Below are 22907 nucleotides of genomic sequence, written 5' to 3' on the forward strand. Positions count from 1 at the left end.
ACAGTAAATAATGAGAGTGAAGCAAGCAAGAAATTATACAGTGGATTGGAGGCACATGACATATTTTTAGTATCTGAATATTCATGTGAGAAGATTGCAGAATAATGTGTTGAATAATGTATCATCTCAATCACATTCACTTGAAAAACTGCCTGTTTTCTTTTGTTATGACATGATGATGCTGGGTGTCAAAGAAATGTATGCCTCCATAACGGCACAGTTGTGACATTAGCTGAACCCATCAGAGTAAAAATGCTGTGTGGTTCATTTGATCATGTTAAGTTGTTTATGTTGTATAGTTGTTTGGAAGAACAAATGGAGGCAATATATTAAAGCTTTCATCATTGTTGAGAGTTATCTGTAGACAGTGATGGTTCACAGAGGCTGAGGATGTAAAAATGTATTGCAACAAGCAAATAATTCCTCAACACTCTGGATTTAACAATGAAGTGTGAACATCTGACATAACTTTGATGTAGTCTAAGAACGTCTCCGTGCCGACGACAGCCATGGCCGAAGGCATTATATTTTCAGGTTGTCCATCTGTCCATCATTCTCATGAATGTGATATCTCAGGAACGCTTTGAGGGAATTTCTTCAAATTTTGCACAAATGTCCACTTGGACTCAAGGATGATTAGAATTTGATTAGAATTTGTCTGATAGGATAAAAAGATGAAGTGATGACATTTTGTATCCAAAAGGTCAACAGTCAACTTCACTGTGACATCATAATGTTCCGCAAAAACACTTCTCTGTCCATTATTCAACAAACGATATAACTCAGGAACAGAAGAGTAGGTTGTGACCATATTTCACATTTGTTCAGATACTGAATTGGTGACATTAATCTCGGGTGCCCATCTTGAAACTGTGGTGATTGTTTAGATCTTCAGTGCTGCTGGGTTGAAGATGTGAGTGAAGCATTCACGTTTTAGAATTTGTAGCTTCTTTGCAGCAACATCCATATCTCAAGCTTTGTCTACTGTCACGGCTACAACTTCTTTCAGCTTTATTGGCAAAGCATGTGAACACATATAAGGAAAATATACTTAATGCCTTTTATTAAATTCCTTCAAAGTCTTCACTACAAATATTACATGATTCTGGACATGGATGTAAACTGCAACTTGACTGGTTGGTGGAGGCATACAACCGCGAGGTGGTATTTCTAGTTTAATTTTTAGTTTAGTTTTTAAGTTTCACTTGGCAGTAGTGTGTTTCGAAAGTGTTTCTTAGCCATTCATGTGAAATGAGCAGAAAGAGATTTAGCCCTTTTGCATGCATGCCACTGGCTGTGCTTGACTTGCATGAGTCCCATTTGTTGGACTCTTTAAGCTTGGGCTAGTTGAAATTTGGCTAGGGCAGCAATCGGGCTGCTGGGTAGCCTGGTGCACTGGAGAGATTAGATCTTAACCCTGCCCGTGTGTGTGTATATGACAGCAGTACATTTGACTGCCCTGCCGCCAGCGCCATCTAGCCAGCAGCTCTGTCAGCACTGTGTTTCTGCCTCAACTCACAGGCTAGTTGGGCTGTTCAGCCCTTCATCTGAGCACAGCCTGTGGACTTGGCCATAGCTTGGCTGACACAGAGAGACATGTAGAAAGACATGAACAGGCTCAAGGCGGAGATTTAAAAAGAAATCTTGCTCACATACACACAGAGAGCCACAGAGCTGACACTGATCAACAGACACACACTGACAGACAAGGCATTAGCTGTTAATTAACTTGAGTGCTGCAGCAATTACGTTTACAGTCATTTAAAGATCAGTGCTTTGGGAAAAATTTACGACAAGTGTTTAATACCGACTCTGATGTAGTTGGGATTCTTGTAGTGATTGCAGCAGCGTGTTTTATAGGCATAATGTCCTCTGAATTGATGAATCAAAACTGATGAAGGACAAGACTGATGAGACACAGAATCCAAGTCTGTCTGGGGAATAAAGTAACCTAATATGTATCTTGTTATGATAAAACTTCTTTATCGTAGAAGTATGTAAGCTTGTTTTGTAGTGTTGAGTAGCGTCTTGCTGTATCACCTCATGTTGCATAGTGTCAGTGAGAGGTAGAGGCTTACATCAGTGGCAGGAAGATGAAGGATGATCAGGAAGATAGTACAGCAGAGCCACAAGCTCTGTGGAAAAAGCTTAAAAGCCAAAAAAGAAACCCACAGCACAGCTTGACAGGCACAGGTTCACACTGCCATATGTCTTCATGTCGGCTTGAGAGAAAGCAGAATGTTGCATCATTTGTCAGAGAGATGTACGTACGATAGCACAATATGTATGTGGGAAAGAGCAAGAGATTGAAGGCTGTAGGGTCGACTAAAAGGTTTTTTTTCTGTTTATTGGTTAGTATGCCAATGCAGACCCTGAAATCCTTTTCTTTTATCAGCTGTATCTTCAGCCATTAGATTTGTTTTCCTTCAATGTCATTTTGGCTATTCTGCTGAGCTGTTTTTGTCCTTGACTTAAAGGGTGAGTTATCATACCTTATGTCCTCTGTGCCTCTGTTCTGATCATTATAATGAGGGCCCGGTGTGTTTATTTCTCTCATGTGAATGGTTATGTGGGTGTCTGTGTGGGCAGTATTTTATGCGTATGCCCATTTGAATACACACCTAAGTGGTTGTGTGTGTCGTTTCTGTTTTTAGTGGACTGACATCAGGGCTATAGCTCACCTCAGACCCAGAGGGCTTTCTCCGTGTGGCATCATTCTAATCTCAGGGCCAGATACCAACCTCTTTCCCATTCACATTTTCCATTTTTCCCTCTCTCTTCTTTCCCTGTCCTTTTCTAGGACTCACACACACACACACATATATAAGGAAACACCGAAAAATCTCCCAATCTCAAGGCACCAAGAATTTCTCTTCCTCTCAACTAGTAGCACTGCTCCAAAAATAACTTTTTCTCTCTCTCCCACTCCCTTCTCCCTGTATACTGTAAATGTAGATACCATCAATAATAAATGTTACAGTAGAAACCACTATTTGCTATATTTGCATCAGTGACGTTTAAGAGTCAAGACGGACACGAATTGGGGATAGTGATACATTTTCTAAGCTTATACCAATTGTCTTTAGTAGCCATTATATGTATCTCATGAGGAGGGAGTCGGTATATGGGGAATGAATTTATGTTATTAAGGGGGATGCCACCAAATTTTAGTTTTCAGATATGTTTTCCAGTGAACTAAATGTTTCTCCCATCTCTTTCAGGCAATGATATGAGTAAAGGTGGAAAAACGAAACAGACAATAGGCACAAATAACTGCTCTAACAGCCTTGTCCGTAAAGCTGTTACTGACAAGGCTGGAGAAAGCAGTCTTTGTTTGACACGTTCTGGTTTTGGCAGGCAGTCTTGTTCATGTGTAAAAATTTTAATTGCAAAACTGCAGAGAGCACCAGACATAATTGAATTCTTAATTTGTGTGGTATCCCCTAATTATCTTGTTTTGGACAAGATGTTTTGTTTGTGTGTGCTGTGTGCGACACTATGAATGCACATGCGTCTTTGTCATTCAAGGCCCTGCTAAAGACAGCAGAGGCCACGCTGCTCTCTAACAGTTGTCTCTCCTCCTTCCTCCTCCTCTGAAATGGACCTCTTACAGACGGAGGTAACTCCACAAGGGCTTAGCGTGGCCCAGCCACTCTCTCCCCACACCTTCCTAGGCATGCTCTGTCCGTCTGTCCACTCTGTTTGGTGGAGCGTCCTACTAGTGGGACACTGTATATATCAAAGACTCTGTCACTGACTGTGTAGTGTGCATGTGATTAAGTCACACTTTCATGCAATGCTGTAAATATACACATGCTAACAGAATTAAACGTCAGCTAACTGTGCGTTTGTATGTGTGTCTGTGTGAAAGAGAGCGAAAGTCACTTTGTTTTTAATGATTAATACATTTGGATTGTGTTACAGATATGGTTTATCAATAGTGTGTGTGTTTGTGCTACAGTCTCTCGTGATGTTTCCCCCTCTCTTTATGTCAATTACACTCTGTGAGTACAACCTCTGGTGGATAATGTGTTTGTACACGAACTGACCACAGACTAATTGTTCGACACTACCACCCTCACCTGCCTCCATGTGTATGCAGCACTTGCATGACTGTTATTCTATTAAGCCGTCTCTACGTAGTCATCCTTATGCATTGTAATTTTTTTGTCTCTGTGTGTGTAAGTACAGTGTGTGTGTACGTCTCCGTGTCTGAGCATGTCTCTGACTGAGCTTTGCTCTTAAACACACACTCTTGCTTGCACACACACAAAGCCGCCACACCTGGGGCAGCCGTAAAAGCCATATGGCTTGTGCTGAATCATGTGAAATGTTTTTAATTTTACTTCTTTCTTTTTTTTTTGCCCTGGCCTGGATGAGCAGAAGATAGCCCAGGAGAGGGAGAAGTTTGCAGATGAGGACAGCATATTTTACACACTGGGAGAATGTGGCCTTATCTCCTTCTCTGACTACATCTTCCTCACCACTGTGCTGTCCAGTAAGTACATCGTTGAACTGTATGGACTGCCCACAGATCAAATGTTTCATATAACCCACCCCCGCCGCCTTACCTTGCACACTGATCATGAATCAAATCCCAAAACAATCTCCTATGTGTCTTCTCTGATCTCTGCTTTCTTACTGCTTCAGTTACAACAGAAAGTGAAGAGGAAATCATTTTTCCAATAGAATGTTATCAGCCAGGTTAGAAAGCTGCCTGTCTGTCTATTTAATAAATAAGGCATTACTAGAAACAGGGAGTAGATTTCACATTTATGTTTCCTTTCGGAATGTGTCAGACTCGACAGTAATGAAAAGCCCTGAGTGCTTCCCCTCCAATCGCTAGTAAACTTTTATCCGAAGCTTAGCTCGACCATTTATTATAATCCGTTCATATGGAGAAAGTCTCTGGGGAAGTTTTCAAGGACAAGTCATTTTTAAGCAGACAGGGCAGGATGCCTTATGGTTGGTTTCAATCCATTTAACATGGCCACCAAAATAGTACAAAGGAGGACATATTTTGCCTGACAGACACACACATTGATTCCAACCTCCAAGTTGTTCATGTTTACTGCTTTGAATCTGAATCCTTTGTCAGATAAGACTAGATGAATCTTTAATATTTCCCTTGAAGGAACTGAGTTGTCGAAGGAGTAAATGGTTATGTAGTAAAAAGAAGAAAGTTGAATTTAACAAATAGAGATTATACGAAGTAGTCTGTAAATATCAGGACAGCAACACAACTACAGCAACTACTAGTTGTAAGCATTTGAAAAATACCAACAAATTATTTCATATCTTCCTTAGGAAAATATATGAATTTGATTAATTAAATACATGAATTTACAGTGAGTATATATGATATGTATTATACTTAAATTAATAATGCTACTGAATGTCATAAATATATCTATAGAAGATAAGCAGTAATGTATTATGAGGAATAATGTGTCAATATGTTGCATAATGACATTTGCATAAAGTGCACTGATTGATTAAACAGTGCAGCAAATGCAAATACAAATTCAAATACCATTTTTGCAAATGTTGTATTCCTTGTTCATATAGGCAGCGCAGAGTCTGTTCTAGTAGCTTCCCTGTCGGCAGAGAGTGACACTGATTGTATAGTAATCATTGTGCAGTCTGATGGCTTTTTGCTCAAAAAAAGAGCATCTAAAGCATCACTGGCGGGGTGAGATGAAGGCTGAAGAAGCCGCGCCATTGATGTGTAATGACTGAGCCGGTATCGAACTCTTTAGCTGTTGTCTGGGTCGATTCAGTGTGACGTGTTGTTTTCATATTGTGATGTATTGATTTCAGAATGTGTTCCTTTGTGTGTGTGTGTGTTTGTGTGTGTGTGTGTGTGTGTGTGTGTGTGTGTGTGTGTGTGTGTGTGTGTGTGTGTGTGTGTGTGTGTGTTTGTGTTTATGTCCTGTGGTGTCCAGCTCCCCAGAGGAACTTTGAGATTGCTTTTAAGATGTTTGATCTGAATGGTGATGGAGAGGTGGACCTGGAGGAGTTTGAACAGGTTAGTTTGTGATCAGTAGCAGCAGCACACCTTGCATACTGTAGTTACACACTAACACACACACACAAAAAAAATCAATATATTAAAAGAGACACCAGGTTAAAATAGCCAGCCCACACATTTGGACTGTGCTTTAATATCTACAGCAGCTGTGGATTGTATTTCAGTAACCGTTAACACACGCTGACATGCAATTGATAAGTTCCTACACTGATGTGCACCACTGTGTTTTTTTTTTTTCCTGCTCTACAACTTGAATCTGGTCAATGTTTGACCCCTACTTCCACTCTACCTCTCTAGGTCCAGAGCATCATTCGCTCCCAGACCAGTATGGGCATGCGGCACCGCGACCGCTCCACCACAGGAAACACCCTAAAGACAGCCGGCTGCAGCTCTGCTCTCACCACCTACTTCTTTGGGGAAGACCTGAAGGGAAAACTCACCATCGGCAGCTTCCTGGAGTTTCAGAGGAAACTGCAGCATGACGTGCTCAAACTAGAGGTAATGGAAAGGGAAAGTGAACGAGTGGAAGATTATACTGAGAATATTTCATCTACTGATTAACGGCACTATTGTGTTCAGTTTTAATGAATTCATTCGGCTTTGCTGTCTTCGTAAATCCTCTGCAGCTATCCAGAGACTACAAATAAAAATTAACAGCTTCCCAACTAAGAGGAAGTAAATATTGCTATCTGTGTTACATTTACTCCCTCGGTAGACAAATGAACTAAAATATGTTCAAGTCAAGATTAGGAGAAATAAGGAGGCAGTGACAGGTGAGCGTTATTCAAAGAACAACAATGGTTGAGGTTGACAAATACGCCGTATATGCACTCTCTCCAGGCTGTCTGTCTGTCTTCCTGCTTCTACAGCAACAGCAACTGCTTAGTGTTGTTAAGCATATGGTTATCATATTAATTAGCGTGGGTAGGGCCTAACTAATACTTTGAACCGTAATTGGCGCCGTCATCTAAAGCTCCAAGAGTGGGATGCGAGTCTGAGCATCTGCCAGAGAGAAAGAGCTATCTGTCAGGTCTTAATGATAGCACGATGCTCTGAGATTGAAATCATAATGCCACAGATAAGATTAACTCTGTTTTTAAGGTGGTTGTTCTTATTCCTGATGTCTCTCTTTCACGTGCTCGCCCTTACCTCATCTTACCTCACCTTTCTTTAATTGCTGAGACTGCAGCTCATCCTGGGGCCATATTTGACCAGCTGTAGCCATTTTCCCTCCCTCACTTATCTCTCTCACTTCTCTTATTCTCACACTCTATTTTGTAACACTTCAGTCAATCAGTCGATCGACAGAAAATTAATTACCAACTATTTTGATGATCAACAAATCGTTTTGAGTATTTTTTAATAAAAAATGGGGAGAAAGGAAGCTGTCTTTCACAAACCTGTATGTCCATGCATAATAACAGAAATATCAGGATAACCAGAGTTACTGTCCTTAACTGGCCCTCACAAAAGGTTGATGCTTCATGAAGGGTCAAGTCACCCTGAAATGTTCACTCCGGGCTTATTTTCTGCTTAGTCATGAACTGCCTCTCTTAATTTGTGTGACAATAATATTACAACAGTAACACTTTGAGAGGTCAGCATGTTCAGAGAGAAAAGAGGAAAGCAGCCGTGTGGCTGTCAAACAGCTTCAGATATAAATCAACCGGATTGACCTGAAACAGTCAAGGCCCACTGCTGTTAAGCCATTCTCCAGTGGAACATTGGGAAAAAAAATGCACATGCAGATTTAATGTCACCAAGCCAGCTCCAAGCATGATTCAACTCGAAGCCTGACACCAGTATTTACTGTTTCTCATCTTCCCATGCCTTCCTTCTCTTATTAATTTGTTTGTCCCTCTGCACAGCACTCAATCTTCTCTCTTCCTCCCCCCTCCAGTTTGAGAGGAACGATCCCGTGGACGGCAGAATCACCGAGAGACAGTTCGGGGGTATGCTGCTGGCCTATAGTGGCGTCCAGTCTCGTAAACTCAAGCTGATGCAGAAGGGCTTGAAGAAGATGTTTAAGGATGCACAGGTAGATAAATCTGCGTGTGTTTTAAGTCCTGTGTGCATGGAACTCTTGAGATAAGTAATTGGTGCTTTGTGGTTATATATGAGTGTGAGTGTTCCAACTAATAAGCCAACACAAGTTGTGTGACAGACAGTGTGTGCCCGAAGGAAAAGGACATTGGACTGGGACATTGTGAGTGTGTGTGTTAGAGACAGGATTGAGAGGTAATGCATCACAGGGAGAGGACAGCACATTCTGAGCCTGACATTATCCACCTCACCAGCACTCACTGTCTCCAACTCTTCTACCTTCCACTATCTCTGTTTGTGATGACCAAATAAAGAGCACCCAGTGCCCAGCAGAAGGGCATAAGTTAGTCCTCCATCTCTCTCTGTGAGCTCCTTAGTGAGCCCCTTCTCTGACAGTGTCTTTCACCTCCTCTGTTTACTCCAGGCTTTGTCCTCCCCCTCATTTGCTCTTCTATCAATCAACAACTGCTTATTCAGTTTAGTTGACTTCAGACTGAATATCACCATGGCTCGGCAAGGTTTCTAACAAAAAGAAAAAGAGTTTCGACTTTCTTTTACCCAGCCATTCATACACCAAAAAACACCCCGTTGCTTTAAGCAAGTGAAATGGCTCCACTGGGACAGAGCAAACAGGGGGAAAATCTAAAAATATTCCAGATTTAGAGGGCTTGAAGTCAAATTCAGTCCATGTCTATCCCTTTCCCATTTCCAGCGATTTGAATGAACTTTGGTTTCATGCTGGTTCTGCTTCACTGTAATGAGCCCCATCAGTCATTTGACTGAAGTCACACCCAAGCATAACGTATCCTCTAGAGGTGTTGCAGCAAAATATGGCCAATTTCCCCCTTTTTTTTTTTTAAAGATGGCACACATCATATGGTCGCTTGTTGGTATACATTAAAGCACCGCAGATGTCAGACTGAGCTATGATGAGGCAAGTTTGATGGTTAAATGCAGCGATTAGCAGACAAAAGAAAACGGAAAGCAGGGATGCTGCTGTACCTCCCAGGCATGAGAAAAAAAATGAGCCGGGGTGCTGCCAGAGCTGTGTCTCTCCAAGGAATTAGACTGCAGTAAGCATCTTTCTCTCTCCTTCTCTTCCTCTGTTTTTTTTCTCCATCCTGCTTTCTTTCTCTCTCTCTCTCTCTCTCTCTCTCTCTCTCTCTCTCTCTCTCTCTCTCTCAGCATTGGCATAACCTGGACGGTAAATGAGAAAAAGTGATATTTACTGTCTAAGACCAGCTGTTTAGTTTTCTATGCAAATGAGCTCATCAGCAGTGTGGCAGCTGTGTGACTGTGCATCTGTTAATATGTGTATAGGTATGTGCGTGTGTGTCTTAGACCGTCTGTTCTCCTGTCCCTCCGCTTCACACTGTTCATCCATGTATGTCCAATGCTTCTGCCCAATTCCTCATTTGTGTCACACCGCTGCGCTGCTCCCCAAACATCACTGTGCAGTCGCACCTTTTGTCATGACAGTATTTGGTTGGTTTTTCACAGGACTGCAGTGCTGTATTGGCTCAGGTAAAAACTGTAGGAAAGATTTGTCCCTGACCTTTTTTTAAAAAAATATTTTCTTTTCTCGTGTAGGGCATCACATTCGAGGAGGTGGAGAATTTCTTTACTTTCCTGAAGAATGTAAATGATGTGGACACAGCCCTGAGTTTCTACCACATGGCTGGAGCATCCATAGATAAAGGTACACCTCTAATTTGCCCTTTTCCTCTGACATTCTCTCTCTCTCCCTAATTCCTCCACCTTTAGATTTCTCTGCTGCTCCTTCCTCTGTCTCTGCTAACACTCCAGCCAGCCAGATCGGCTTCTCACATCTCTTTTTTTTTTTTGCATGGCTTTGCTCCCAATCCTAGCTCAACTATTTGCCATCTGTATGTCCATCCATCCATTCATCTACTACTTCTTCCTCCAGGCCTCACAGCAGAACACATGCTTCAATCCTCGGACCACGAACATACACGCATGACAGATCGCTTCTACTTAACAGTACAGGCTGCTGATTCCTAGTGACACATGCCAGCATCATCACTAAGAGATGGAGGGGGGGCTTTGACTCGGCTGACCCATCATTGCATGGTTGTTCTTTGCCTCCTAAGCACCAACGATTCCCACCAACACTGCATTAAGAGTGCAGTCTTGGTGGTCGTCTTATTACAGTCTTATCTACAATGGATAATTACAACCAATTAAAGATTGGTATTAAATTAAAGACCAATTACTGTGTCAGATTAATCAAAAGTCCCCCCCTCCCCCCTTTTCCTCCTCAACACATTCATCATTACTAAATTCATTCAACTGTCACTGACTTTCATCTTTCACAATGAAAGTCAATTTAATGTGAGAGCAGCACAGGCAAAGAGGAAACCTGTAGCTTTTATAATACGGCAATTGTTAGATGAATCAACGTTTCCTTCATTCATCGCAGTGATTCAGCCCTTCAATAAGCCTCCATATGTTTTCTGTCAGCACATCCATTAGCTGCTGCTTTAAGAGACTGCAGGATCCAGCCAGAGGTGATGGTTTCCAGAGTCTGATTTCAGCAGCACGCCTACACAGTAACAAGCCGTGTGTGTATGTGTGTAAGCATGTCGTGGAGGAGCATTGAAAAAAGGCTTCTACATGAGCTGCCAGGCATGCGTCCGCAAATTCTATCCGTCCTCCCGTTGTCCGTGCACTGAAACTGTCTGCCTACTGCTCCAGCCAGAAGGAGCTCTTGTTTTTTTCTCTTCTCTTTTTTTTTTTACATCATTGTTTCTCTTTCTCCTTTCTTTGAATCTTTTTCATCTCACTCTCAAATCTGATGATTTCACACCCTTTTAGTACAGTTTCTCATATGTGGGTGTGTTATCTAGAAGTGCACATTGGCTTAAAGGTAGAAAAAAAGGCCACTAATGAGATTTTTTTGAGGAGCGATTTGGCTCTTTTTTTCTTTTTTTTTTCTTTTCCCTAAAGTCTCGCCATTTGCAGGGAGGTTTTGTCAGACATTCTTTTTATCCCAGCCCTCTACTGATTTTCATATTCCTCTGTTTCTCTTTACCTTCCCTCCACCATTTGCATGCCTTTTAAGTCTGATAATCAATAATTCTGGTTGAGACTAAGGAGATTTTCATCATTTTATTGTTTTTCGCATGATGACACTGAGGTTTTTTTTCTTCCTGGACCCTGACACCTCCATCTTTTTCTCATTCCTCTCAGTCTCATTCTCCACTCGATGTTCTGACGCTGTCTGCCCCTCCTCCTCCTCCTCCTCCTCTTCTCAGCCCCTTCTTTCTCTTTCTCGTGTCTATCAGATAGTCTCCCCTGTGAGTGGCAGCCCTGCCTGCTATCGATCCAAAGCAGTTTACCTCGCACACAGTCTCCTCCACTCGGGCCATTTATGAGCTGGCTCGCGTGAGAGTCTGTGTCCACTAGCACCTCTATTACTCTCTCCAACTAACGCTGAATCTCTCTATCTGTGGTTCCCTCCCTCCGTCTCACCAGTTACCATGAAGCAGGTGGCCCGCACCGTGGCCAAGGTGGAGCTGTCAGATCATGTGTGCGACGTGGTGTTCGCTCTGTTCGACTGCGATGGTAAGTAGCTGGCTGGTTAATCATAGCTGTCCTCTGCGAAGATTTATGCAAAGCAAATAACGCCTCTGCTGACAGGTAGAAATCATCAATAAATGGAAGTCATCTCCTCCTCTTACTTACTCTTCCTCTATTATTTCATCATCTCCCTCCCCTGTCCATCGCCCCTCTCCTCCCTCCTCTATCTCCTCTCCCCCCCCCCCTGTCTGTCTTCTTCAGGGAACGGAGAGCTGAGTAATAAGGAGTTCATAGCCATTATGAAGCAGCGGCTGATGCGTGGGCTGGAGAAACCCAAGGACATGGGCTTCACTCGTCTGGTGCGCGCCATGTGGAAATGTGCCCAGGATACCGCCTGGGACTTTGCCACACCAAAGACATAATAGAGACAGGAGGCAGCATGCGAGCGTGAGACAAAGACAGCGTGTGAATACAACACCGGTAGCATCAGTGGCATTCTCCTTCCACAGGTCTCAAGAATTTAAATAGACAATTAATGCAACAAACTCAATAAGACTACAGCTCCGAGGGGCATCATCAATCATTAACGCATGTCAGTGTAGTTCAAGCTATCAATATAGTTACTGAAGCATGCTGACGCAGCACCGTGTGTCCCGAAAGGCTTTCCCAGCATGTCTTTCTAAGGCATCATGGGTATTTGTATATTTATGTCTGCCATATTCTGTAGAGGAATGCCGCATCAGCAGGTATCTGTGTGACCCTTTTTCAAACGCCAAAATAGCACTTTTATATCTGTAGTTAACATGTTTTACTGCAAAAGGCAAGACAAGAAGTGAAATCAATCTCGTTTGACCTTTAGTTGTATAATGCCGCAGGACGTCTGTCCTATACTGATGACAGACACATTTCTTTGGTGGGGACACGGACCCTCAAGTCTGTAATCTTGTTAGCTCCTCTTTGTTCAGCCTGTTAGCTCCAGCTGCATCCTTACTCCTAGCATTTTGGCTCATAAAGGATCAGTGATGCTTGTCTCGCCCTATAATATATTGTTCAAAGTGTGTATTATTCTGATTATTATTGCTCCCTGAAACACTTTATATAAGATGGATGTTTAAGAAAATGCTCTATTAAAGATGTTTTTAATAATTTAAAACTGATTGCACTTACATGACTGTGTTCTGCATGGTGTGTAAGTTGGATTGTTGTCTTGCCATGTTCTCATTTTCACTCTTTTGGGATTAACAAGACTAATCTATGGGGCACCAAAGAAGTCATTTGTCGTGTAATGAAATGGGGTGTAAGATTTTTAAGCAGAATGAATGGCTGATTGTATGCAGCGGCTTTGAGAGCGTGCCAGAGGAAGAAAAAAGGATGGTAATGTGTGTGTGTGTGCAGAAGAGCAGTCAGCAGTTTTGTCTAATTAAAATGGACAGGATAGACAGTCCTAGGCCTCTGCTGCCCATTAAAAGATTGTCCTGCAGCTCCTCTGTACACACACTGTGCTGCATTGGCCTGAGACGAACTGACTGGCTCGCTCACTTGCACACGGACACGCTGCGACTGACAGGCGGAAGTGGTACTCAGGAGTGATTGTTAGGCAGGAGATAAGGTTGAAGAAGCTCAAGTCTGGCATTGCAATCACATGGAATGTAAGATGCTTTTAAGATTCTTCACAGTTGCTTCAGCTCTGACAGGCCAAACCACAAAGACATTCAATTTACAAAGATACAAAACTGATGAAAGAAGTAAACATTTGAGAAGCTGGAATCGGCGAATGATCGAGTTTCTCCCAGTTGACAAATCGATTAACCAACACATTTTTTCAGCACTAGTAACATCAAAGCAAAACGTTGACTTCTTATGCTTTCAAAACCTGCCTAAAAAAAAGGCTCTTGTGGCTCATAGTGGCTAAATAGAGTTCAGCATGCCTCCAAATGCATCGAGTCTCCTGACAACAATTCCATCTGCACTGAAAAATTGCCCAGTAACAGCTCTAGCTGAACTGCACACCCCCTTCTCAACAGCTCAGCCATATAAACCCCAAGCAAGAACGCTCTGTAAGATTTCTCTGCTTGGTGAGCGCTGAAGCAACACTCAATGGTTAACTGTTGTCAGACTTGGGAGCAAGGCTATATTTGGAGTGACTGCAGAACTCCCTCCTAAGTCAACAGTTCTTTGTGTGTATGCACAGAAATGTACACATTCCCAGTACGGACAGTGCATGAACTGTTCTTAATGTGTGCGCTAGAATGAAGCTTTTTCTTCATGCTGAATGCAGTGAGTGTTTGCTTCATTAGGTCATCTGTTCTGTACCATCTGTCATGTCATTAAAAAACTTTGTTATTATTGCATTAATGTAAGTAAGGGCCATATAGAAAGGCCAACTAATTGGCAAGTAGTAATGTTGTCTCTGCAGATCCAGGCTACTGCAGTCACCAGACCTATTTAAAGGGACTTAGAGGAATCAAAAGGGGAAAAAAATCATTTATTTTCTGATACAATCCACCAACTTTGCACCACTGTTGCCAGTTTTATTGCCGACATTGAAAGACCACTATCTGTGCTTTGCAAGAGCAGGGAATTTCAAATTTACCTCTGCTGTGCTGTAAAATGCTGCGGGGCATCAAGGATTTAAGGCAGATTTCAGTGGGAGCCACAGCTGAGTGTCATTGGTGTTAAAATGAAACAAAATGTGTTTACAGATGAGGTGTAGCTATAGTTCAGCCATATGGCATCCCATGTGTGATATTTAAATGATGTGAGCATTTATAATATCCAAAATCTCTGGTTACAGTAAATGTTTTATTGAAGAGGTGAGAGCTGCACTTGTCCAAAACCAAAAGAAGTTGGTCACTATGAGGAACTAAGACCAAACAAATATACTGTTGGAGTTTATAAAGCAGCTAGCACCTATATGTGACTACCAAACTCAAAAGAGGTGGAGGTGAAGAAACATCTTGTGTTTTCTCTGAGTCTTCAATTTGTAACTACATTAATGTAAACTATGTAATGACAATTTCTAATTTCATGTAAATAATTAGAAATTAGAACAAGAGAAATATGCCACTCTTGCACCTTCAACCACACTGGAACTTGAATGTCAGAACTTAATCATTGTGTCATCTATTGTTATCAGTTGAAAAATATGCTCATTTACAAGAAGACTCAAATATAGTTGAAGTGGTTGGTGTGTTGATTAGCAGCAGGGGGGTCTAACTGAAAAGCATGACCATTTAAATACATGTAAGGGCTAATGGACTGCAGGTAAGTTATAAACAACATCTGCAAATCCTAACAGGCCTCAGCTGCCTGACTTCACCCTTGTTTAGAGTGAAACAGAACCTTCGTCACACGTAACCTAGTCCAGTACAGGACACATATAACAGGAATAGGCAGTAATGCCTGGACATAACAGTCAGCCTCATAACTGACCATGGTATGAAGTGATAATGTGAAAGTTCACATCATTACTGAAGGTCAGTGATGCCTGACTGCCATCTAGTGGCTTTGAGGAGAGTTTCAGGTTTACTTTCTGAGAATTTGGATCATTTTCTAATCTGCATACCTCCAGAGGAAGACCTGGCATGAATGGACTGATTGCATAATACTCCAAGTCTTTGAAGTACATGTATCATGGATTTGACTGTAAACTGGACTATTGCTTCATATCAGACCTAGTGACAGAAGGCATTTTTTGATAAAAAAAACACTATCTGTGGATTGGATAGACAAAGCGGCACATGTACGTGACTATTAAATCATCCCTTACCGTTCTTTGTAAAAGTATAGTGTCAGCACTGAACACAGGTCTAAGAGAAGCTGCTCTAAACAACAAGTGAGAAGTATCAGTATCAATTTGGAGGAAGAAAAACATATTTCATGGTTCCAAATCATACCAACATTTAATGTCAGGTCTTTAATTACAGTTACAGTACAAGACTTGATCATAAAAAAAAATGAAAGCAGTACACAAAAAGTCAATTCAACTGAAACAACATGGCTCCTGATTATGTTGGTGAATAATAAGATTCCATAACAATAAACAACAGAATAGAGAGGTTGACAGGAGCATCCTAACATTCAAAGCAAAATGGCTTGTAAATAGCATGGACAAAACATCTGAGGTCCTAAATGTTGAAATGGAATAAAATGTAATAAATACACAGCATAAAATGTAGTCTTACTTGCTAAACGTCCTCATGTAATGTTAAGAGAAAAAAACCCAAGTACAGACCCTCTCTAGTCTCCATGTTTAAAGATGGCCAAATAAAAATGAACATACAACCAAAGAAACACCAAGAATCCATGTGATCCGTTAAAAATCTATTTCAGCCTTTTTCTTAACACATAATAAAGAACCTGTTGGGATGGATGGCTGTCTTTCAAACATAGATAAATGAGAATGAAAAGTTTGTTAGAAAGAAATTACATTTGTCACTTGAGAATAAGGTACAGGGTTAAAGTCAAAATACAAACAAAAAAAAGGGGGGCTCAACATACAAATTGGCTTTTTACCATTAACTGGTGGCCTTCAGCCACCTAGTGGCTATAAGTGTAATAATGTCACATGGATGTCAAAGTCACAGCTGCGAACATCTTTCTCTTGCTGCCAGAGCTCCACTAAACTGTTGCTTTCAGATCACAGATCAAATGAATGGTGTCCATTACAAACTAAGGGCAAATAACTGCATCTAAGTGCCAGCTCAGCTCTACAGGTCACATTCTTCTGTCAGTGTACTGCTGCTACAGGGAGGTGATGGTAGAAGGACTGTTAACCGGGGGGAGGAAGCAGACAACTGGTAGTCCTGATCACACAGGTAGAATACAGTTCAGGTGAGAGAGAGTGAGAAGGTGCTCAGTCACTGTCAAACTTGATAGAGTTGACCGAGGTAGAGATGGCTCCACCACGGTAGCTTCCCCTCTTCTTCTTTGTCTTTTCGTGGCGAAATGACTTTCCTTTAGTGAACCTGAGCACATCGTTGGCTTTCTGGCCCCAGTCACCTTGGGCTCCATACTGGAATAGCAAAGACAAATGAACATGTTTGACAGCTTCGCCTCAGCAATCTAAATGTGCAGTACCGCTGAAACAGTTACTGAACTCACCTTTGCGTCAAAAGAGTTGTCTGCAAGACGGGGATCCACATCTACTTCCTCTTCTCTTATTCTTCGGAAAGGTATGTTGGAAGACTGAAAGACAGTTATTTTCATTACATTATATCTTTTTCCTACAAAAACACTTACATCCAGCAGCCATAAGAGTTGTATTATATGCTATGACTGATGTGGTTTTAGAAACATACATGGTAACTCAGGCTTAAGGCAACTCTTACCTTCTTATTGGCTTTAGGAAACGTCTGTGGTGTGGTTGTTGTTTTCTTGTTATTTGGCGTCTTTACATCTGCCTCTTCCTCTTCACTATCTGATGACTCCTCATCCCTTTTTCGCTTTCCATTGGTGCCTGAATGAATCAAGAGGGAAAAAAAAGAGTTAATTACATCACACTTAAAGGCCAACTTAAGTGGGGTAAAAAGAAATATGGCCACATCACGTTCAGTTACCATTTGTCATGGGGGTGTTGGGTGCTGTGGCCGCTTTACGTGGTGCTTCCTCCTCATCTGATGAACTGTCTGATGAGCTGCTGCTGCTGCTCTCCTTGGGTTTAGCTACTGGGGTTGTCTTGGTGGATGCAGCTGGTGTGGCAGGTTTCACAGTACTTTTACTGGCCTCCTCCTCTTCTTCAGAGCTGCTGTCACTGGATGAGGACTCAGCTGGTTTTGCTGGAGCCTTGGCTGCCTTGGGTGTTGCTGCCTTGCCGTTGGTGACAGTTACAGACTTGGCAGGGGTGGTGGTTTTGGTCTCCGCCTCAGAATCTGAGCTATCTGAGGAGTCAGAGCTGCTTTCCTCAGCCTTCTTTTTCGGAGCTGGAGCTGCCTTCGCGGCTGCGGGCTTGGGCACCGGCGCTGCCTTCTTGGCTTCCTCCTCATCACTGGAGCTGTCGTCACTGGTGTCTGCAGGAGCCTTGGTGGCACTAGCAGCAGGTTTCTTGGCGGCTGGAGCTTGTTTTTTCACTGCAGGTTTGGCTGCCTCATTCTCAGAGTCTGAGCTGTCAGAGTCAGAGCTGCTTTCTGCTGCAGCGGCAGGCTTTGCGGCAGGTGTGGCGGGCTTTGAAGCCGGCGTCGCTGGTTTCGCTGCAGCTGCTGGCTTGGCTTTCACTGGTTCTTCCTCATCAGAGGAGGAATCAGAGTCAGAGCTGCTTTCTGCAGCAGCGGCAGGCTTTGCTGCAGGTGTAGCAGGCTTTGAGGCTGGGGTGGCAGGTTTAGCAGCTGCAGGTTTAGCCTTTACTGGTGCTTCATCTTCAGAGGAGGAGTCAGAGTCAGAGCTGCTCTCTGCCGCAGCCTTTGCTGCAGGAGTAGCAGGCTTTGAAGCTGGGGTGGCAGGTTTAGCTGCTGCTGGCTTGGCCTTAGCTGGTTCCTCATCTTCAGAGGAAGAATCAGAGTCAGAGCTGCTTTCTGCTGCAGCAGCAGGCTTTGCAGCAGGGGTAGCAGGCTTTGAGGCCGGGGTAGTTGGTTTAGCTGCTGCAGGTTTAGCCTTGACTGGTGCTTCATCTTCGGAGGAGGAGTCAGAGTCAGAGCTGCTCTCTGCTGCAGCAGCAGGCTTTGAAGCCGGTGTAGCTGCAGCTGGCTTGGCCTTGACTGGTGCCTCTTCCTCATCAGAGGAGGAGTCAGAGTCAGAGCTGCTCTCTGCTGCCTTGGCAGGAGGTTTAGAAGCAGCAGCAGGCTTTGGTGCAGCTGCAGCTTTAGCAGCCGGTTTTGCTGGAGCCTCATCTTCAGAGCTGCTATCTGAATCTGTGATGAAAGACAAATAATATTTTTGAACATTTTGCAGAAAGATAAACATGAATGTATGTAACAAAGCAGGGGTGACAACAGAAATTATTTTCAAGTCCTAACTGCCTGTTCTCATGATGAATTTTATATGGTGAATACTAACCTTGATTCTGGTCTGACAGGACATTTAAGCTTTTAGAGCAAATACTCGAAAATGATGAACTCGCATGTTCAAAATCAGGTGTGTCTTACCTGAGCTTGAGGACTCATCTTTTTTAGCTGGGGTCGTCTTAGCGGGTGTGACTTTAGCTGGAGTAGCCTTAGCTGGAGTCACCTTCACTGCAGGTTTCTTCACCTCCTCTTCCTCGTCTGAGCTTGATGAGTCTTCAGAGTCTTCCTTTTTAGCAGGTGCAGCCTTGGCTGGTGCAGGTTTGACTGGGGTGGCTTTAGCTGGGGTGACTTTGGCTGCAGGCTTCTTTGCCTCCTCCTCATCTGAGCTTGAATCTGGAAAGACATGGGTATGTTGAAAAACATTTGTCACACGCATAGGATCACGCTGAAGAGAAAATCACTGACTGGAATCCTGATCGTTACCTGAGCTGTCAGAACTGGATTCCTGCTTCTTTGCAGCGGGTTTGGCAGGAGTGGTCTTCTTTACCGGTGCAGGTTTAGCTGTGAGGAGTATAATGTTGTTAGAAACATCAGCACTGACAGTTCAAAATGAGAAAAGGTGGGGCACTTCTTACCAGCAGCTTTCTTCTCTTCTTCCTCATCACTGCTGTCTGAGGAGTCGCTGTCTTTGGCCTTGCTGGCTGCTGGTGCAGCTGGAGATTTCTGGACTGAAGCAGGAGGTGGGACTGCGCTGTACGCTCCTACAAAGACAGAGGTAGGTGATCAGCAGCGTAATAAATAGCCCAGGACCTCAGTGCTAACTTTACGTACTAGAAAATGTTTTAAAATCATTCCTGATTGGACCAGGTGATCCATTCTTCAGGTAGGTCACACTATATGGTGCAAACACGGGGCCATGGACAGGAAGTATAGAAACAGTTATGGGGAGGAATAAACAGTGTTGGGGAGGAGGGAACATCGTGTGTCATGGTAATCATGGCTTCAAGAAGCAAACAAGCTTTAATCTTATATTTGGACTACACAGCAAAATTAAGGAAATGGACTTAGATTAGTTTTTGAACAAGAAAAAGATGAACAGCACAGACACTATACTTTGCAAAAGAAATGTAAGAGTAATTAAAAGAGGTAAATGGGCTTGTTCATGGACACTTAAATATGTAACTACTTTCCATCTAGCACTGTATGACTGTATAGTCATTACAACAAATATAAGCTGTGCACTGATTGGTGAATGTCACTCAAATCATTGTGAGCGCAATCAAACCTTCCCTGATGGTCACTGTTGCTTCCAGCACCTCAAACCATTTGTACCGGGACGTTACTGTGCTGTTTTTGGGTAGTTTGGGGAAGCTATTGGACATGCAATATTTAAAAAAATTAACACACCTGCTTTGGGTTTTTTGCTGGGTGGAGCCTCATCTTCAGATGAAGAGTCTTCACTGCTTGATTCAGCAGCAGCAGCAACAGCAGCAGCCTTCACTGGGGTGGGTTTGACTGGAGCCTATCAGGACATGTGAAATATTATTTACCAATTTAACTTGTGCTACATTATTCTAACCTCTCGAATAAAGACAAAAACATGTAGCAATATTTAGGGGTGGCCTGAGTCTTTGGCATACCTTGGCTGGTTCTTCATCTTCAGAATCAGAGGAACTATCTTCACTGCTGCTCTCTTGCTTTTTCTGAGCTGCACCTTTAGCAGCAACAGCAGCTTTTGGTGCAGCGGCAGCAGCTGCCTTGGGTTCTGTTATCCATAGTTAATTAAGGTAAATTAGATCAAACATTATCAGCTTAACTTTAGTTAGCCATTAATAACAGTTACTTTACACCATACTAAAGACATGTGGCTATAAACTCACTTGATGCGGGAGCTTTGGCAGCCTTCTCATCCTCAGAGTCAGATTCTTCACTGCTTGAGCTGCTGTCTTTCTTCCTTGTGCCTGCAGCAGCAGCAGCAGCGGGCTTCACAGGGGCCTACAAGCAGAAAAATACATTATAATAATAACATAGACCCACCATTGTCTTGCAGCAATGACTATATCTGAGAATTGTTCATTTAGATGTTTCTGCCTACCTTAGCAGGAGCCTTTGCAGGCGCCTTCTCGTCCTCAGAGTCACTTGAGTCTTCACTGCTGCTGGATGCAGCTTTAGCAGCAGCTGCTGCTGCTGCTTTAGGCACCGCCTTGGCTGTTAAAATAAACATTGTAGACAAGGTTTCAGAATATAACATTACATACAACATTACTTACAAAATTTAATTTAAATATATTGATATTACCTGCAGGGGCTGCCTTTGTTGGTTTTGCGACAGCTTCTTCATCCTCGCTGCTCGACTCTTCGCTGCTGGAGCTCTCTGCACTGGTTTTTGCCTTCTTGGCTGATGGACCGTTGGTAGCTTCAGCTTTGTCAGCAGGTGCTTTCCTTTTCTTGGCTTCAGGAGACCTAGAATGACACATAGAGAGGTATTAAAAAGGAAAATTTACGCTAAAAAAAGAACAAATCTGTCATTCCTCAAAAACACACAGCTTAACTACATTTCTGAATATAGCCATTTTCTCCTGAAGCTTAACAGAAGATAGATCGCATTACTGATGTTATCGAGAGACTTGTAGCGACAACTCACAGCGAATAAACTCCAGGTTATTGTGACAGCACCGGTGGGAGTTTTAGAAATATATTTTTAAAAAAGGGAAAATTAACATATATCAATATGATTAAAAGTTGCCCATGTTAGCAAAATATCTAATCATCAACTGTTGTCCATGACTCTAGGCCAAAACATTTTAGTGGATTATGGAGATATGTTCTGAGTCACAACTGTGAGTCTGATAAGCTCCCAGGGTCAATCACAAATTCATACATCTGTCCACCAGCTAATCTTTGTGTCATGTGATCATGCCAACAGCTCCAGTACTGCTGTTTGGAGATATTAGCCTTAGAGTCCAAAATGCAGAGTCAAGCCTGCTTTAGGATAGACTTGAGCAAAACAACAGTTCAACATTACAAATTTCTGAATATGGCCGTTTTCTCCTGAAACTAAACAGAAGATAGATCACATTGCTGATGTTATCAAGAGACTATCCTGTAGCTCCTGCACAGAGAGTGAATAAACTGTAGAATATTGAGACAGCACCAATGGTGATTTTGTAGATCGATCTTTAAAAAAGGGAAAATTAACATGTATCAACATCACTATAAATGCGCCACTGTTGGCCAAATGACTAATTTTCAACTGCTGCCCAGATGTTAAACATTTGAGATATTTTCCAAGTTTATTGGCATTAGAGTAATACAAATTCATAGTTCATAATTCAAGTTCATAATTAAAGGACAGAACGAAAAAGACAAGTGGCAACTCACTTCACCCAGAAGTTGAAGATGTTTACAAGGCTTTCTTCATCTTGATCTTGAGGATTCTGTAGAAAAAGAGATAACGTCAATTTTAGCCAATCCAGCTATTCTAAAATATGCAGAATTTAACAACTAGCTGTAATAACACATAACATTCACTATCTAACGGTGGAAAAAGATAAGTTCAGGATAAACAACTAGCAGTTTATATAGGGGTGTCCCTCCACGTGCTAACACCACGAGCGGCTGCACGGTCTCCACGCACAGCTTTAAGGCTCCCATACAGCCTATTTAAAGAAGTTCACGTGAGAGCACCTGGAGACAGACAGCGCGTCAAACCGGCTGTCAGCCACAAACCTGCGAGCCTCTTACCACTTTAGTCTGTTTGAGAAACGCCTGCGCCGCCTTGCTGAACTTGTTCTCCAGCAGGAACGAGTAAACACATTTATAAAGATCGCTCGGCACCGACTTCTGCGCCGCCATCTTTGACACCACGCTTGGACAGGAAGGAACGGAAGTGAACGGAACCGTCTCTTTGTGGGCGTGTGCGCAGGCGCATAATGACGACGACGAAAGAAGAAGAAAAAAAAGCGAGATGGTTCACTCTGTTTAAGAAAAAAAAGATAACAACGTTTGAACGAATCTGTCCAGAATTAAAGAAATCATTTCACCCAAAGTTAATAACCAGAGAAACACATAAACACTGACTGTTCGTTGGCAAATACCATCAGTCATAAACTGCATTCAACCTCCACTGTTTAACTAATTATTTATTGCACATGTAACATTTCATTTTCCACAATATTTCATTTCAAGTTTTATATCCCATTTCAAGACTATTAATATGCCATTCTTTAAATAGATTTTAAATTTAATTTTTTTCATTTAATTTTAGTACTACTTTGTTTATGTTATTATTTCATTATTATTATTACCTTACTCTTGTTGTATTTTTATTCCTTTATGTTGCGTTTGTGGGGGAA

At 42.4% G+C, this 22907-nt stretch overlaps 2 protein-coding genes across 4 annotated transcripts in view; one reads left to right on the plus strand and one right to left on the minus strand.

Annotated features, from left to right (window-relative positions):
• Positions 1-12767, plus strand: part of micu1 (mitochondrial calcium uptake 1) — a 32583-nt gene extending 19816 nt beyond the window's left edge. For 2 of the 3 annotated variants that reach the window (XM_042433740.1, XM_042433741.1), the window contains 8 exons: positions 3614-3619; positions 4384-4498; positions 5946-6028; positions 6329-6529; positions 7932-8069; positions 9665-9773; positions 11570-11659; positions 11876-12767. In XM_042433740.1, the coding sequence (XP_042289674.1) occupies positions 3614-3619; positions 4384-4498; positions 5946-6028; positions 6329-6529; positions 7932-8069; positions 9665-9773; positions 11570-11659; positions 11876-12036 (903 nt within the window). In that variant the 3' untranslated portion in view covers positions 12037-12767. The remainder of the gene's footprint in view (positions 1-3613; positions 3620-4383; positions 4499-5945; positions 6029-6328; positions 6530-7931; positions 8070-9664; positions 9774-11569; positions 11660-11875) is intronic. The other variant, XM_042433742.1, reaches the window with a different exon arrangement.
• A 2730-nt stretch (positions 12768-15497) lies between these two features.
• On the minus strand, positions 15498-22452 carry nolc1 (nucleolar and coiled-body phosphoprotein 1). The gene is made up of 14 exons (XM_042433722.1): positions 22297-22452; positions 21934-21989; positions 20852-21015; positions 20648-20760; positions 20433-20547; positions 20193-20317; positions 19960-20074; positions 19188-19313; positions 19036-19113; positions 18694-18945; positions 17173-18459; positions 16945-17072; positions 16718-16801; positions 15498-16628 (listed from the first exon to the last, which is right to left on the minus strand). The coding sequence occupies exons 1-14, from the start codon at positions 22405-22407 to the stop codon at positions 16470-16472; spliced, it is 2913 nt and encodes a 970-aa protein (XP_042289656.1). The 5' UTR covers positions 22408-22452; the 3' UTR covers positions 15498-16469.
• Positions 22453-22907: the final 455 nt, after the last annotated feature.

Source organism: Thunnus maccoyii, chromosome 14 (assembly GCF_910596095.1).
Source record: "Thunnus maccoyii chromosome 14, fThuMac1.1, whole genome shotgun sequence".
NCBI classification, from domain to species: Eukaryota; Metazoa; Chordata; class Actinopteri; order Scombriformes; family Scombridae; genus Thunnus; species Thunnus maccoyii.